Below are 19,004 nucleotides of genomic sequence, written 5' to 3' on the forward strand. Positions count from 1 at the left end.
CTCAGTGCCCCTTTGTTTGCAATGAGAATGAATCATATAATAGAAACAAACCACAGACAGTTTGGCCTGCTTGTATTAGGCTAAAACAACTAGCAGAAGATTGGGATATACACTTCAGTAAAATCTTGCAAGATCCTATAGATCCTGACCCTCCATGGTCTGTCATGATGCCATCTTGTGACAATTTTTTCCACCAGTGGGGAAAACACTCTCTATCAGACATTAAAATCCAACGGCTACACATTGTGCATACTCAACATTATCCTGACTTTGCTAAAATATATACAGATGGATTCAAGTCTGAGAGTGGATCAGGTGCAGCAATGATGCTCCCTGATACTACCATTTCTCTATCTCTTCCAACAGACTGTAGTAGTTACATGACTGAATTGTATGCCATAAAGCTTGCTTTAGAAAATATTTTCCATATGTCAATTCAAAAAAGCATAATATACACATACTCACAAAGTTCCTTATTAGCCATGCAAAACAATTCCCCACCTACTCACCCGTTATTAAAGCTTAGAACAGAGAGAGCATCAACAAAAGGTTATCTTCTGCTGGATCTCAGGCCATACTGGAATAGCAAGGAATGAAATTGCGGATGATGCTGTCAAAAATCCATCCAGCTCAGCCCCAACAAGGGTGCCTCCGTAGCCAGGTGGGAAGGAGCAATAGTGCGTAGCACACGCTTCTTGATTAGCCCGGGGTTCGAGACTGTCTCCACCAAAAACAGAGGATCCGGAAAGGTCAGGGAATGACCACCGCATTTCCCGGAGCAATATGGCCTTAGTTGCTAATGCTCCTAAAAACCAGGGTGCCTCTGTAGCCAGGTAGGAAGGAACAGCAGTGCATAGCACATGCTTCTTGATTAGACCGGGGTTCGAGCCCATCACCACCAAATACGGAGGATGCAGAAAGGTCAGGGAATGACCACCGCATATCCCGGAGCAATGTGGGCTTAGTTACTAATGCTCCTAAAAAACCAAATAACTAACAAATAACTCCTAAAAACCAAATAAGAAGAGAAACAGCCCCAACAAATTCCGTAGTACCATTCACAGATTATAAAATGATTATACAAAGTATATGTAAAGGTCATTGGACTTTTTAATGGCAAGTGCAAATTCATACTAAACTACTTCAAATTAAACCTGTACCAAAATTATGGGCTTCCAGCCTCATTGCAAACAGACAAGAAGAAGTAATTCTAGCCAGAGCCAGAATCAGCCATACTCATTTAACCATCTGTTCCTTTTCTCAGGGAATGACCCTCCTCAGTTTGACACCACTCACAGTCAAACACATATTTTTTGAATGTACTTTATATAAAATACTCGACTAGTGGCATTCAGTTCTCAGGCAAGCTTAAAGCAACCTTTGTCGCTATATCATAGGAGAAAAATCAAATCTTGCAGAATTCTTCTTCTCTTTCCTAAAACGAATAGGACTGTATAGCCATTTCTAACTGCTTCTACGTCAACCAACACAGGCAGTATGAACTACTTTCATAAGTGCCAATGTACAACAGTATTACCCTTTGTGCCCTTAAAAGATGCTGTCTGCTCTACAACATCAGCAACTTTTAATTCTGGCAGACATACCCTGGTCCTATTCCACCTATCCTTTTTACACAAAAATAATGAATTTTTATTTCATTCTTTGTTTTCACAAATATGCCATGTCCATTTATTAATTTTTGTTCCTCTACTATATTTAGGTTTTGTCGAGGATGTCAGATAGGATGTTGTGATGCCGATTTTAACTTTAATACCACATATATTGCCATAGATTGGGATCCTACCGCCTTACATCTGCGCTATCAAACTTCTCAAGAAAGAGTAAGTCTTTTTAACTCTGTTTTTAACTGTAATGTTTAAGTGATTCTTATGAAAAATCTCTTTTGCTTCGAATGATCTTGGTTTAATGTTAGGTTATTTCATTTAACTATTCTTGATTAGCCCGGGGTTCGAGACTGTCTCCACCAAAAACAGAGGATCCGGAAAGGTCAGGGAATGAAGTCAGGTCAAAAAAACTCATGTGGGCATGAGTTTTTTTTTTTTTTTTTATGGAAACCCTAAACATGAAAGGTATCAAAACCTATAGTACCTAGTACCGTGCATGGGTTGAAAGAGAAGTATGGGGGGAATGCTGGAAACTTTGCTCTAGAGACTAAACATGGGTTTCACCACTTACAGGGTATCTAAATTATTCATCTGATTTTGAAGCATGATTAAAATTTTATTGTAATAGGTATTGTAAAATGGTTTTTTGCACTTAATAATGTGACTTAAAGAATTTCTTCAAGAAGCAAGTTCATACACTTAGCCTGTTAAATATCTAGTTTGGACTGATTAAAAACTCCTTTACAATTGTTGCCAGCTTTGGTGTAGGCAGAAAATAAACCTGGAGATTTAGATGCAAGCCAATGGCAATAGGCAACATTCTTATTTTGAACGCCCTTAAAACATTTATTGGAAAACGGAGGTTTAGTTAAAGGACAAAATTTTAAGGTGGAATGACGGATTTTGTTCCTACTGGAATAATTTCACTGACATCTGAGCAAACATTGACATTGGAAGATTTAAAAAAGTAATCTAACCAAGGAAAAGCAGAATAGAAATCTTGCAGGTCATCCCATTTGAAACCTTATAAAGCCAAACAACAAGGCTGAGAATGGTCATAAAAAGGATCCATTGGAGAAGCGACCATCACCAAGTTGTGATCTGAGGTGCCAAGAGGACCACTCACATCAAAGGTATACTTGTAAAGATTTTTCATGAAAAAATGATCAAGAGTGTTGGCTGTATGGTTAGGATTGTCTAGTATTCTAGTAGATAAATGAACAATCTGTGCGTGGTCATTAATAATTGCAAAAGCCTCTGCATCTTGAACAACTGAGTCTAAATTAGTAGAAAATTAAGCGCTGGAGTTGAGAATATTAAAATCAAAAATTAAAATTTCTTCACTGTTTGGGAAGTTAGACTGAAGAAAGTCAGATTTCAAAAGAAAGGAAGTCAGAGTTCCAAGTGATGAGCGAAATTGAGAGGTTAGCATTAGTAGAGGCATACGATGCATGGAAGCAAGCTTATACAGCATCAGCCAAAAAAAAAAAACTCCATTTCACCCATCCATTCACTCCAAATGTTTGTGTAGTTCTGCCTTGAATTTATTTAAGCTGTCACCTTCTACAGCGACAGATGGAAGTTTGTTCCAACAATCAACCACACAGTGGTTAAAGGCAAATTTCCACACATCTATTCTACAACTGTGTTTTCTCAATTTGAATTTATGTCCCCCTCAAGCGATTAATTTGGGCAAGAGGAAGAATCCTGTGAACTTGTTCAAACCATTCAAGCCCTTAACACCTCAATCAGATCAGTCACCAGACACTGTAATTTGCAAATCTTGAGCCTTTCTTCGTAAGAGCAATGCTTTATTCAGTTCACTAATCTTGTTGCCCTCCTCTGTACTCATTCCAGCAGCTCTACATCCTTCTTAAAATGAGGCCTCCAGACCTGTACACAATACTCAAGGTGTGGCCTGACCATTGCCTTATACAAGGGGATAACCACCTCCATATCCCTGCTAGAAAAATTCCTGAATATCATTGACAAGACACCATGAGCTACTCTTGCAGACTGTTTGCACTTCCCAGAAAACTTCATATCTGACTATACGATTACCGCAAATCCTTTTTGTTCTCTACACCTTGAGTGCAGTACCACACAGTTCATATGTTACTCTGGGGTTACTGCTACCCATACACAGTACTTTACATTTGTCAATGTTAAACTTCAGTTGCAACCTCTCAGCCCATCTGCCCAACATTTCTGGATCCTCTTGTAGTAGCATACTGTCATTAGTATCATTAACAACCCTGCCAACCTTCATTTGTCTGCACACTTAGACATTAAACCTGATATATTTTCATCAATATCATTAATAAATACAAAAACGAATCTACCACTGTACTCTGGTGGACTCCACTAGTAACGTTAGTGGAGTCCCTCAGGGTGCAGTGTAGATTGATTACCACCCTCTGTAGGGCGCCTCCGTAGCCAGGTGGGAAGGAGCAGCAGTGCGTAGCACACGCTTCTTGATTAGACCGGGGTTCGATCCCGTCACCACCAAATACGGAGGATGCGGAAAGGTCAGGGAATGACCACCGCATATCCCGGAGCAATATGGCCTTAGTTGCTAATGCTCCTAAAAAAAAAAACCAAATAACAAATAACCACCCTCTGTATTCTCCAACTTAACCATTCCTTTATCCATAGCAGCAACTTATCCTTAATGCCACACTGCTACAATTTGTGCAGTAGTCTTCCATGTGCAAAAGTATCAAAAGCTTTCCTAACACCAAGTATATTATATCAAAATTATTATTTTTTGCATCCAGTTCCTTTTTTTTTCCACATCATAGTATCCAATCTAATTGGTCAGACAAGACTTCCCCTTAAGAAACCCATGCTGTGTCTGAATTATAACTGAAGTTGTCTAGATCAGTGGTCTCAAACTCAAATTGCATGTGGGCCGAATGCACGATCTGAAAGCAGCTGATGGGCCGGAATTTTTTTTTTTTAACAAAATGAGAGTGAATATAAGCACCGTATTTACAACAAATACATAATTGAAATGTATTCGCGGGCCATGTAAAATTGCTTTGGGGGCCAGATGCGAGCCGCCAGTTTGAGACCACTGGTCTAGATGATCCTGCAGGCTTCTTTAACTAGTTGCTCCATTAATTTCCCCGGAACAGAAGTTAAACTAACAGATCTGATTACTTGTCACCCTTTGATCCTCCTTTGTGAATTGGAGTCACATTTGCACATCTCCACTCCATTGGTACCTCTCCTGAATCCAAGGAAGCTCTCATAATTATACCTAAGGGTTTGCTTACTTCCTCTGCTGCCTCCGTTAATATAACTGGATAGATCCCATCCACCCCAGATGCCTTTTTTATGTTTATCTTCAAAGATTTCTCCTCCACTTTACTCTCAGTTATTAAAAAATCATTTAACTCACTACCATAGTTTATTACGCCTCTGTTTAATACTCTGGTATTCCCCCTCCATGCATAACTCCTCGTGTAAATGTAGATGCAAAATACTCATTCAATTTGTTAGCTACCCGAGCAGGATCATCAACAGTTGAACCATCGATATCAAGTGGACCAATCTGATTCATCCTCTTTCTACTAGACTTTCCATAAGTAAAGAACTCTTTGCTTTTGCCAAAGATTTCTCGTAATCTGTGTTTGCCTGACTTGATTGCAGACCAGCTTATATCTTCCATAAGATTCTGTGCCACCTGTTAATTTATTTGTGTCCAACGCATTTTTCTTCTCTGCCACATGTCTCAGTAGTTCATATGACATCGATTTAGGTCTAAACCTTGAACAATATTTCTTAGTTGGTATGAAAAGCCTAGTAGCATCCAAGATTAATTCTTTGAATGCTTCCCATTTAGAATTTGCTGTTGGTAACATCATCAGTTGGTCCCACTGTATAGACTAAAACCTTTCTGATCTCTGTAGTCACCTTTACGTAAGAAAAAACCCTTCCCTTTACTCCTGATGGTAGTTACTTCTGAGTAAATCCCACATCAGCACACTGTGATCACTGCCACCTAGTGGTTAATTTATCTGCAGATTCTTAATGCATGAAGAATCACTAGTGATAATCAAATCAAGAGTATTACTCCCTCTTGTTGCCTTCCAGAAATGCTGCTGTAGAAAACAATCATCCAGTAAGTCCACAAAAGCCTGGCTAGTGTACAAATGACCAACCCACAAGTTCCAGTCAATATCTGGGAAACTAAAATCCCACATTATAACACAATCTGGTTTACTTACTGGCCCACTTTATTTCTCTGTACAGCTGTTAATTATACTCATCAGAGTCATTAGGCCTATAGCACACTCCTCGATTTTACTTTCCCAGTGCTTGACACCAAACTGACTCAACACTGCACTGCCCCCCATGTCAACTGGATGCACTTCCTCTAATTTTATGTGGTTCTCAACTAATAGCATAACCCCCTCCTCCCTTCCTATCCTGATTATCCTTCCTGTACACATTGTACTCCCCAAATTCCAATTCTGCATTCCATTTATCTGTGTGACATCATGTCTCTGATACCCTAACAATATCTGCCTTTGATGTTTTGACCAGCACCTCAAATTCATCAAATTTATTTACTGCACTCCTAGCATTGGTGTTACACACAAGTACACATGCACCTGTTCTTATTCTTAGCTACCCTACAACACCCTTTGAATTTACTTGTTCCACAATGACTCCCAGCAATCTCTGAAATCCCCTGCACCTTGTTTTTCAGGCTGCTGCTCATTCCAATAGAAGCAGTGCAAGAATCACTTTCACCTCTGCCAGTGGTTACTGTTAATCTATTAGTCCTTGTATTCCCCCAATCTAGCAGTTTTCCGACCCACCTAACACTGTCTCGATAGCAGCAAACAAATATTCTTGCATCTTTTCCATTTAAGTGTGTCCCATCCCTGTAGAAGCAGTCTTTCCTGTTAACAAGTACAGACCAGGCTGAAAAAAAATTCTACCCCTTGAGCCTCACACAATCTTTCCAGGGCCAAATTGATTGACAGGGCTCTCATCATATACTCCCTCCTATCATGTCTAGGCAGAATTGCAGACACCGCAGCTGTTTTTTCATTATTGACCTGTACTTGTTAAGTAATTCCATCATTCTCCTACTCTTAACATCATTGGTGACAACATGTACAACAATATCACCTTTTGTACCCTTAAAAGATTATATCTGTTCTACAATGTCATCAACTTTTGCCCTTGGCAGACATACCCTGGTCCTGTTCCACTTATCTTTTTTGCACAATGTAGTCACCATTTCCCTGACACCAACAACTAGTTCCTGTGAGATTGATAGAGGCAACAGGTGAATTTGTCGAATCAGCAGAAGATTAAAAAGTAGAGATTCCAAACTACTGAGTTTTTAAATAGGGAATATACACCTGCTCTGATTAAATACTACCTTTTAAGTGAAACGAATTGTACAGAAAATAATTAAGACAACTGAGATGAGCATGGTCGAATCAACTGATAATTGGAATTCTGTCAGAGAAAGTAAGGGGACTTGGCAGACTGTAAGTGGAAATGGACATTATTGAGATTGGAACTGAAACCACATATTTGTGAATTGAATGAGGAAAGGAGAACATTACATGAAATAAAATCAAATTCACAAAAACATAAAATCCACAAATATTGCTAAGTCACAAAATGATAAGCTTTAAGCAATTTACACCAAGATATTGCAATTGCTTATTGTGCAGTATTCTCCCCATGATCTATTGAATGGGCGTACCTCCCAGTGAATATAACTGACCGCCAGCTAAAATTTAAGTGATTCTTGCGGTACTGTTTGGTACTGCTCACTGACCTTAGGAAGGTTGTAGAGTTGCTAGAACGAGTACAGAGAAGGGCAGTAAGACTGGTGAAGGGAACAAAGGGGTGCTCTTATGAAGAAAGGCTTAAGTCTTGAAATTGCAGCTCCTGGACACTAGGCACCTGTGAGGCAATCTGATTGAGGTGTATAAGGCCTTGAATGGATTGAACAGGCTCAGTGCTGATGGGATTCTTCCTCTTGCTCAGATTACAAACCTGAGGGGGCATAGATTGAAACTGAGGAAAGATGGTTGTAGAATAGATGTGCAGAAGTTTGCCTTTAGCAGTGGGTAGTTGATTGCTGGAACAAACTTCCATCTGTTGTTGTGGTAGTTGAAAGATTAAATAAATTCAAGGCAGAACTAGACAAACATTTGGAATGAATGGATCAATGAAATGGGAAGGGATTTTTTTTTTTTTTTTTTTGGCTGATGCTGTTTAAACTTGCTTACTTGCATCATGTGCCTCTGCTAATGCTAATATCTCAATATTAATTTGAACATACTATGTGATCGAGGTCAATGTGACAGGAGCATATAATGTTAAATTATGCTATTAATTTTTGCTCTGGATCACTTAAGTCACATAATATTGTTAAGTATTACACCTCCCCACCTGGCTACTTCATAATGCCACCCGGCTGGCAAAATTTTCTGGAGAGAACACTGATGTGACTAGATAGTTCTTCCTTTGATTTCTAGTGCTTATTATAGTGGCTTCTGTTTCAAGAATTGTTAGAGCAAGGAAGGAATGCTACCTTTCTTTATTTTTTTTTTTTTTACTTACTACCAACAAGTTAATGACCCTTAATGAAATATCCCTAACTGTCATTCCCCATAATACCCTTAAGATTATTTCTGGATGGGAGCTGCTTACTGTGACTGAAAGGAAATAACCAAAGAAAAAGTGGGGACGAGAGTAGCCTTGTGCAGGCAAAGTTTTTATGGCTCAAGAAAATAGAGAAGTTTTTTCTGTTTTATTAACTTAAATTGGCATATTAACTTATTTTCTAGAGTAGCTTTATATTCCTAGTTACGATATTTAGTTTAAATTTTAACTTAGATAGAGATTTTGTAGTTATTACATAGTATCAGTAAGGGTATCCACTTCACGTGTTTTACAAATTTTGCAAAGCCAGCAAACAGGAAGTTTTTTAGCTATATTTAGCCGCTTTATTGACTAATTGTTATATTAAATTATTTTCTATAAGTAGCTTATAGACCTTGTCAAGATCCTTGGTTTATTCTGAATTGAGACAGCAAGATTTTGAAAGTTAATTAATACTTAAGTGTCTGTAGATTTAACGTTTGTTACTTGCCACCATTATACAATACATTATATCCCAAAATAGATAGCGTTAGCTTAGTAAGTATAGTATATAATATTATCAGTTAATCAGTAAAATTTATTAATCTTGTTGAACTTCATTGTCAATTAAATTATACTTTTTAACTAAATACATATGACTTAGATTTTAAACACGTAACACGATACATAACTTGATATGGAAGTTATATAAAGAAACTCGAAGATAATACTTGATACTGAAAAAAAATATATATTTTTAAAACTGCGTTGGGATACAAGGTTAGGGTTATAATTTTGTACTGTGATTGAAATTTTATTAAAATTGAATCGAAACCATGATCCAGACCAGAGCAGGAAAACAAAGGGCTCAAGCTAAATGGAGTGCTGTGGTTCAGGGTAGAACTGAGGTTGACAATTGACCTCTGAATCACAGCCTTTTAAAATGCACTGCTTGCTTGATGTTTGTGGAGCAATCAGGTACGGGACATGATATTGCCAAGAGGGATGTCTTTGTGTGTGCGCAATGAAAGGAGTGTGAGGAAATGAGGCGACAACTCAGCATTGTTATGGGCCTATATGAGAGCTTGAAGGACAGGGTGGATGCCCTCAAAGGATCTAAATTGAGGGACCCATCAAGCTCTCAGCTCCCCACATCAACACCAGAGCTTGCACTTGATCATCACGCAACACAGCGGCAACACCCAGGGCAGAATGCGCTGGTCCCACAGGAACTAGTAGTTGTTGGTGACTCTATTGTCAGGGAAATGGGGAACATGCTATGTAAAAAGTATAGGTGGAACAGGACCAGGGTATGTCTGTCAGGGGCAAAGGTTGATGATGTTGTAGAGCGGATATCATCTTTTAAGGGCACAAAAGGTGATATTGTTTTCCACATTGGCACTAATGATATTAAGAATTGGAGACCGGCAGAATTACTTAACAAGTACAGGTCACTGTTAAAAAAAAAAAAAAAGCTGTGAATTAGGGTTGAATTTGAAAGTGTCTGCAATTCTGCCCAGACACGATAGGATGGAGTATGTGATGAGAGCCTTGTTGATCAATTTGGCCCTGGAATGATTGTGCAAGGCTCAAGGGATAAACTTTTTTTCAGCCTGGTCTGTACTTGTTAACAGGAGAGACTGCTTCTATAGGGATGGGATACACTTGAATAGAAAGGGTGCAAGAATATTTGCTGATGCTATCGAGGCAGTGTTAGGTGGGTCGGAAAACTGCTAGATTGGGGGGATACAAGGACTAATAGATTAACAGTAGCCACTGGCAGAGGTGAAAGTGATTCTTGCACTGCTTCTATTGGAATGAGCAGCAACCTGGAAAACAAGATGCTAGGAGTTTGGTAAATAAATTTGATGAACTTGAGGTGTTGGGATATCAGAGACGTGGTATCACACAGATATAAGGAATGCAGAACTGGAATTTGGGGAGTACAATCTGTACAGGAAGGATAGACAGGATAGGAAGGGATGAGGGGTTTTGCTATTAGTTAAGAAACTCATAAAATCCAAGGAAGTGAAGCCAGTTGGCATCGCTGGACAGTGCAGTGCAGTGTTGAGTCAGTTTGGTGTGACATAAGCATTGGGAGATCAAAATTGATCTGCCAATGCTTGAGTATAATAAGAAACTGTACAGGGAAATAGTGGGCCAGTAAATCACAGAGTCTTATAGTGGGGGATTTTAATTTCCCAGCAAGGCTTTTGTGGGGTTATTGGATGATTATTTTCTACATCAGCATGTTCGAGAGGCTCTTGATCTGATTATCAGTAATGATTCTTCATGCATTAAGAATCTGCAGATAAAGGAACCACTAGGTGGCAGTGATCACAGTGTGTTGAAGTGGGATTTACTCAGAGGTAACTACCATTGGGGGTAAAGGGAAGGATTTTTTCATTTCGTAAAGGCGACTACGGTAGTCTGAGACAGTATTTAAATTCTGTACGGTGTGACCAACTGATGATGTTACCAACAGCAAATTCAAAATGGAAAGCATTCAAAGAATTTATCTTCGAAGCTACTAGGCTTTACATACCAACCAAGAAATATTGTTCAAGGTTTAGGCCTAAATGGATGTCAGATGATCTAATGAGACATATTGCAGAGAAGAAAAACTCATGGGATACATATAAAGTAATGGATGATATGGAAGCCTATGATAGATATAAGCTGGTCTGTAACCAAGTCACAAAGGAGATTAGGCAGGCAAAGGCAGATTATGAGAAATCCTTGGCAAAGGATTCAAAGAAAAACAACAAAGAGTTCTTTACCTATATAAACTCTAGAAGGAAAGGGATGAATCAGATTGGTCCACTGGATATTCATGGTTCAACTGTTGATGATCCTGCTCAGGTGGCTAACAAACTAAACAAGTATTTTGCATCTACATTCACACATGAAGTTATTCAGGAATGGGAATGCCAGAGATGAAGTAAACTCTGGCAGTGAAGGTTTTAGTAATAATTGAGAGGAAAGTGTAGGGAAAATTGTTGAAGATATACATAAATGGATAAATGGATACAGCAAAGGAAATAAGCAAACCCTGAGCCATAATTATGAGAGCTTCTTTGGACTCAGAGGAGGTACCCATGGACTGGAGATGTGTACTAATGTGACCCCAATTCACAAAGGAGGATCAAAGGGCGACACAAGTAATTATAGACCTGTTAGTTTAACTTCTGTTCCAGGAAAATTAATGGAGGCACTGGTTCAAGAAGCACTGCAGGATCATCTAGGCAAGACTTCAGTTATAGCTTGAACACAGCATAGTTTTGTTAAGGGAAAGTCTTGCCTGGCCAATTTGATTGGATTCTATGATGTGGTCACAAAGGAACTGGATGCAGGGAATAACTTTATCATATATTTGGATCTTAGAAAAGCTTTTGATACTGTTGCTGCACATGAAAGACTGCTGCACAAATTGGAGCAGTGTGGCATTGGAGGCAAATTGCTGCTATGGATAAATGGATGGTTGAGTGGGAGAAGACAGAGAGTGGTAATCAATGGGCACTGCTAATCTTGGACTAATGTTATTAGTGTAGTCCCTCAGGGTTCAGTGTTGGGTCCATTGTTGTTTTCTGTATTTATAAATGATATTGATGATAGTATATCAAGCTTAATGTCCAAGTTTGCAGACGATACGAAGGTTGGTAGGGTTGTTAAGGTCACTGATGACAGTACGCTGCTGCATCAGGATCTAGAAAAGTTGAGCAGATGGGCTGAGAGGTGGCAAATGAAGTTTAACATTGACAAATGTAAAGTACTACATATGGGAAACAGCAAACCCAGAGCAACTTATCAACTCTCTGGTACTACACTGACAGTGGTAGGGAATGAAAAGGATTTGGGGGTTAATTGTGCAGGCAGATGTGAAGTTTTCTGAGGAGTGCAGACAGTCTGCAAGAGTAACTCATGGTGTCTTGTCAATGATATACAGGAATTTTTCTAGCAGGGATAAGGAGGTGATTATCCCCTTGTATAAGGCAATGGTCAGGCCACACCTTGAGTACTGTATACAGGTCTGGAGGCCTCATTTTAAGAAGGATGTAGAGCTGTTGGAACGAGTTGAATAGAATAAAGGGGGTTGCTCTTACGAAGAAAGGCTTAAATTTTGCAAATTACATGTCTGGAGACTAGGCACCTACGAGGTGATCTGATTGAGGTATATAAAGCCTTGAATGGTTTGAGCATGCTCAGTGCTGATGGGATTCTTCCTCTTGATCAGAATAATCACCTGAGAGGGCATAAATTCAAACTGAGGAAAGAAGTTGATAACCTAAATAAATTTAAGGCTGAGCTGGACAGGTATTTGGAACGAATGGATAGGTGAAATGGGAGTGGGTGTTATTTTTATTTATTTTTTTTTTATTGATGCTGCATAAGCTTGCTTTCTTGCATCATATGCCTCCACTAATGCTGCTAACTTAACAAACTAAAGGTGATTTATGCAAGATGAATTATGACCAAATAAAGATGGTAACATTATTTCAACCAGGTACATCATCCTGACATTTAGCAACACAATTCTCCCAACTACAGTGAACTGATTACTTGAAGTGCAAGACTCAGTTTTGCATACGAAATCCCATTTGTTATTTTAAGTTTTAGATGTGTTGAGAGGAGATGCTGAGGAGCCTTTCAAGCAGACTGCAAATTTCACTCCTGCCTTGGACTGCAAAAGAAGCCATTCAACTTCTCTAAAGCATGTGACCTTTGGAAAACTGGGAAAAAAATCCAAAACTAGAAACTGGAACATAGAGTCCTGTGTCCCATGACATGAAAACAATTTCTGTTAATCCTGTCTAACCGCTCTTACACATCGGCCACTAAAAACTGGCATTGAGCTGTAACCCAACAGATGTCTCAGTTAAACTGAACACTTTTTGTTTTCTCTAACTGGACCAAAATTGTGCTAGCAACCTCTAAAAAAGAATTATACAATGAAATAATCTAGTAGGTACTACTCTAGTTAGATATCCCAACTGACAATACCTCAACCTTGCATGAAACGACTTACCATAAAATTTAAATCCAGAAGAAATTGCACTTACTGTACAATGATAGTATGGAAGTCAACATCCAATCAGAAATTGATGACGCTGTTAGAATGACGTGCATGATACCATTGACATTTTTTCCAAAAAAAAAAAAATAAAGCAAGAACAACCGAAGCTTACCACTCACAAAAAACAAGCTGATGAGCCTTCCTCAACCAAACATAAACAACGAATAATTTCGTACAGTGGAATAGAGGCCTATGCAGTTTTGATGACCTGAGTGATTTACTTGTTCAGATTGGTCCAGTAGCTGTGTGCATACAGGACACATTTCACTTGCCATAAGTTTCTCTCAGATTTCTGAAATCACATTATGTACATTCAAGGTACCCTTAAGGTTATTTCTGGATGGGATGGAGAAATAGTGATTCTGATCACATCCACCATACTTTCAAGACATATTAAATTACAAACCTCCTTAGAAGTTGTGGCATTGCAATAGAAACATTAATAACTCTTGCATCCATTTATATTCCACTTTCTTATGCTTTGCTCTTAGAACTGAACTTGACATTCTTATTGGCATTGTAATTGCCAAATAGTATAGAAGGACCAGATGGCATTCACTACAATATGCTTAAACATCTTTGTGAAGCAGTCTTATTAGTATTTAGTATTAGTATTAACAGTGGAAAATGATGCAAGAGTATCTACGCACTAGTTGGAGAATTTTGAGGTGCTGGGAATGAATAAGTTTATGAAAAATTCTACCATTTTATTGACATAACTAGCATAATAAGTCATATTCTGTAAATAGCTTTATAGTCTTAGTCGTGTTTGTTAGTTTATTTTTAAATTTAGCTAGAGATTTGTAAGTTACTACTTAGTATACTTAGAACCTTTGTATCTGTCATTTGGTGCAAATATATCTCATAACTTTGTAATGTAGTATGTTTTAATTGTGTTAATAGGTATCTTGAAAGTTCGAATCGCATAGATTGGCATTAATATATAATTTTATTAGCTATTATAATTAATTTATAACTTTGCAAGGGTAACAGTATAATGTAAACTCTAATGTAACAAACTAATATAACAAACTCTAATGTAATACACATAACATAAACTCAATAGTATAATACACATAACATAAACTCAATAGTGTAATACATATTATTGGTGCATAACTGGTGCATAGTGTTATTGTTTCATTTAAATATGTTACTTTAGTTTAGCAAGGCTAGGGATTGGGCATACTCATCTCACTCACCTGTGTCTGATGACACATGGTTAGTGATCACTGTCATTAATAAATGACAGTGCTCCCCAATGCACATCATGTCATATATAACTGACTTTTCGTCATTTATTAGTTGTCTGTCCCCAGTTTCTAAATATCGTTCAAACATTTTTAAATCATTTGCTAATGCACAGTCAACACTAACCATGTTGCAGATTCTTGGTAATGATCCTAATAAAACAGAACTGTTTACCTTCTTAAATTGTATAGGAATATATCATAAAATATAAGATCTAATACAATAGCATTAGTATTTCATATTAACCATTAGAAAGATATAATATGACACTAGCAGCCTGTGTGTCATTAAATTCCTTCAAAACAACAACAAATGTTACTTTATTTTATCTTGAATAAATTGAATTTGAATGGAAATCATGACTCAGGCCAGAGTAGCAAAGCAAATTGCTCAAAGCAGCGGGAGTGCTGTGGCTCAGGGAAGAACGGGAGGAAGAGGATTGTCCTCTGAATCATGGCCTCTCAAAATGTACTGCTTGTTTGATGTTTGCCAATCCATCCAGAACAGGACACAGCTAAGGGAGATGTCTTTTTGTGTGTTCAGTGTAGAAAGTGTACAATATTAGGCATTGACTCAGCATTCTGATGGATATTATGAGAGCTTTACGATTAAGTTGGATGCCCTTGAAGGAATTAGCATTAGCATTAGTAGAGGCATTTGATGCAAGAAAGCAGCTTATGCAGCATCAGCCAAAAAAAAAACCCACTTCCACTTCACCCCTCTGTTCGTTCAAAATACCTGTCCAGCTGAGCCTTAAACTTATTTAGGCTATCAACCTCCACTACAAGGGATGGAAGTCTGTTCCACCAACCAACCACCCACTGGCTAAAGGCAAATTTCCGCACGTCTATCCTACATCTGTCTTTCCTCAATTTGAATTTATGCCCTCTCAGGTGATTATTCTGGGCTAGAGGAAGAATCCCATCAGCATTGAGCATGCTCAAACCATTCAAGGCTTTATACACCTCTATCAGATCACCGCGCTGGTGCCTAGTCTCCAGACACTGTAATTTGCAAAACTTAAGCCTTTCTTCGTAAGAGCGCCCCTTTGTTCCATTCACTAATCTTGTTGCCCTTCTCTGTACTCGTTCCAGCAGCTCTACATCCTTCTTGAAATGAGGCCTCCAGACCTGTATACAGAACTCTAGGTGTGGCCTGACCATTGCCTTATACAAGGGAATAATCACCTCCTTATTCCTGCTGGAAAAATTCCTGTATATCATTGACAATACTCCATGAGCTACTCTTGCAGCCCGTCTGCACTGCTCAGAGAACTTCATATCTGCCTGCACAACCACCCCCCCCCAAGTCCCTTTCATTCTCTGCCACTGTCAGTGTAGTACCACAGAGTTGATACGTTGCTCTGGGGTTGCTATTTCCCATGTGTAGTACTTTACATTTGTCAATGTTAAACTTCATTTGCCACCTCTCAGCCCATCTGCTCAACCTTTCCAGATCCTGTTGCAGCAGCATAGTGTCCTTGACAACCCTGCCAACCTTTGTATCGTCTGCAAACTTGGACATTAAGCTTGATATACCATCATCAATATCATTTATAAATACAGAAAACAGTAATGGACCCAACACTGAGCCCTGAGGGACTCCACTAATAACATTAGTCCACGATGAGCAGTGTCCATTGATTACCACTCTCTGTCTTCTCCCCCTCAACCACCCCTTTATCCATAGCAGCAGTTTGCCTCCAATGTCACACTGCTCCAATTTGTGTAGCAGTCTTCCATGTGCAACAGTATCAAAAGCCTTTCTAAGATCCAAGTATATAATATCAAAGCTATTCCCTGCATCCAGTTCTTTTCTGACTGCATCATAGTATCCAATCAAATTGGTCAGGCAAGACTTCCCCTTAACAAAACCATGCTGTGTCCGAGCTATAACTGAAGTCTTGTCTAAATGATCCTGCAGTGCTTCTTTAACCAGTGCCTCCATTAATTTTCCTGGAACAGAAGTTAAGCTCACAGGTCTATAATTACTTGTGTCAGCCTTTGATCCTCCTTTGTGAATTGGGGTCACATTTGCACATTTCCAGTCTATGGGTACCTCCCTGAGTCCAAGAAAGCTCTCATAATTATGGCTAAGGGTTTGCTTACTTCCTTTGCTGCCTCCTTTAATATAACTGGATAGATCCCATCCACCCCGGGTGCCTTTCTTGTGTTTATCTTCAACAGTTTCTCCTCCACTTTACTCCCAGTTATTTCAAGATTCTGTAGCTTACTGCTAGAGTTGAATACACCTCTGGCATTCCCCTCGCTGAATAACTCCTCATGTGTGAATGTCGATGCAAAATATTCATTTAGTTTGTTAGCCACCTGAGCAGGATCATCAACAGTTGAACCATGAATATCCAGTGGACCAACCTGATTCATCCCTTTCCTTCTAGAGTTTATATAGGTAAAGAACTCTTTGTTGTTTTTCTTTGAATCCTTTGCCAAGGATTTCTCATAATCTGCCTTTGCCTGCCTAATCTCCTTTGTGACTTGGTTACAGACCAGCTTATATCTATCATAGGCTTCCATATCATCCATTACTTTATATGTATCCCATGGGTTTTTCTTCTCTGCAATATGTCTCATTAGATCATCTGACATCCATTTAGGCCTAAACCTTCAACAATATTTCTTAGTTGGTATGTAAAGCCTAGTAGCTTCCAAGATAAGTTCTTTGAATGCTTCCCATTTTGAATTTGCTGTTGGTAACATCATCAGTTGGTCCCACTGTATAGAATTTAAATACTGTCTCAGTCCATTGTAGTCGCCTTTACGGAAGCAATAACCCTTCCCTTTACCCCTAATGGTAGTTACCTCTTTGAGTAAATCCCACTTCAGCACACTGTGATCACTGCCACCTAGTGGTTCATTTATCTGCAGATTCTTAATGCATGAAGAATCACTGCTGATAATCAAATCAAGAGTATTACTCCCTCTAGTTGCCTCCCGAACATGCTGATGTAGAAAACAATCATCCAATAAATCCACAAAAGCCCTGCTAGTGTGTGAGTGACCAGCCCCCAAATTCCAGTCAATATCTGGGAAATTAAAATCTCCCATTATAAGACTCTGATTTACTGGCCCACTCTATTTCCCTGTACAGTTCCTTATTATACTCATCAGAGTCATTAGGCCTATAGCACACTCCTACTCTCAATTTTGATCTCCCAATGTTTGTCACACCAAACTGACTCCACACTGCACTGTCCAGCGATGTCGACTGGCTTCACTTCCTTGGTTTTCATGTGCTTCTTAACTAATAGCATAACCCCTCCTCCCTTCCTATCCTGTCTATCCTTTCTGTAGACGTTGTACTCCCCAAATTGCAGTTCTGCATCCCTTATATCTGTGTGACACCAAGTCTCTGATATCCCAATAATATCTGCCTTCGATGTTTTGAGCAATATCTCAAATTCATCAAATTTATTTACTAAACTCCTAGCATTGGTGTACACGCAAGTATACCTGCACCTGTTTCTATTCTTAGCTACCCTAACACAACCCATGTGTTTACTTGTACCGCAATGGCTCCCAGCAGTCTCTGAAATACCATGCATCTTGTTTTTCAGGCTTCTGCTCATTCTAATAGAAGCAGTGCAAGAATCTCTTTCACCTCTGCCAGTGGCTACTGTCAATCTATTGGTCTTTGTCTCCCCCCAAGCTAGCAGTTTTCCGACCCACCTAACACTGCCTCGATAGCATCAGCAAATATTCTTGCACCCTTTCTATTTAAGTGTATCCCATCCCTGTAGAAGCAATCTCTCCTGTTAACAAGTACAGTCCAGGCTGAAAAAAATTCTACCCCTTGAGCCTTGCACAATCTTTCCAGGGCCGAATTGATCGACAAGGCTCTCATCATATACTCCCTCCTATCGTGTCTGGGCAGAATTGCAGACACTTTCAAATTCAACCCTAATTCTCAGCTTTTGTTCAACAGTGACCTGTACTTGCTAAGTAATTCTGCCGGTCTCCTACCCTTAATATCATTAGTGCCAACGTGTACAACTATATCACCTTTTGTGCCCTTAAAAGATGATATTCGCTCTACAACGTCATCAACCTTTGCCCCTGGCAGACATACCCTGGTCCTGTTCCACCTATCCTTTTTACAAAGCATGTTCCCCGTTTCCCTGACAATAGAGTCACCAACAACTACTAGTTCCTTCGGGACCAGCGCATTCTGCCTTGAGGGTTGCCTCTGTGTCACGTGATGCCCAAGTGCAAGCTCTGGCATTGATGTGGGCAGCTGAGAGCTTGATGGGCCCCTCAATTTAGTTTCTTCGAGGGCATCCACCCTGTCCTTCAAGCTCTCATATAGGCCCACAAGAACGCTGAGTTGTTGCCTGATATCGATACACTCCTTGCATCGCACACACACAAAGACATCTCCCATGGCAGTATCATGTCCCGTACCCAATTGCTCTGCAA

At 39.2% G+C, this 19,004-nt stretch overlaps 1 protein-coding gene across 1 annotated transcript in view; it reads left to right on the plus strand.

Moving 5' to 3' along the window:
- The window catches only part of Usp32 (Ubiquitin specific protease 32), an 837,997-nt gene that overhangs the window by 699,272 nt on the left and 119,721 nt on the right, over nt 1–19,004 (plus strand). The window contains exon 30 of the mRNA XM_090368859.1: nt 1,721–1,841. Within this exon, the coding sequence (XP_090224985.1) occupies nt 1,721–1,841 (121 nt within the window). The remainder of the gene's footprint in view (nt 1–1,720; nt 1,842–19,004) is intronic.

This window comes from Mastigoproctus giganteus, chromosome 1 (genome assembly GCF_048544385.1).
Source record: "Mastigoproctus giganteus isolate SK-2022 chromosome 1, ASM4854438v1, whole genome shotgun sequence".
Taxonomy (NCBI): domain Eukaryota; kingdom Metazoa; phylum Arthropoda; class Arachnida; order Uropygi; family Thelyphonidae; genus Mastigoproctus; species Mastigoproctus giganteus.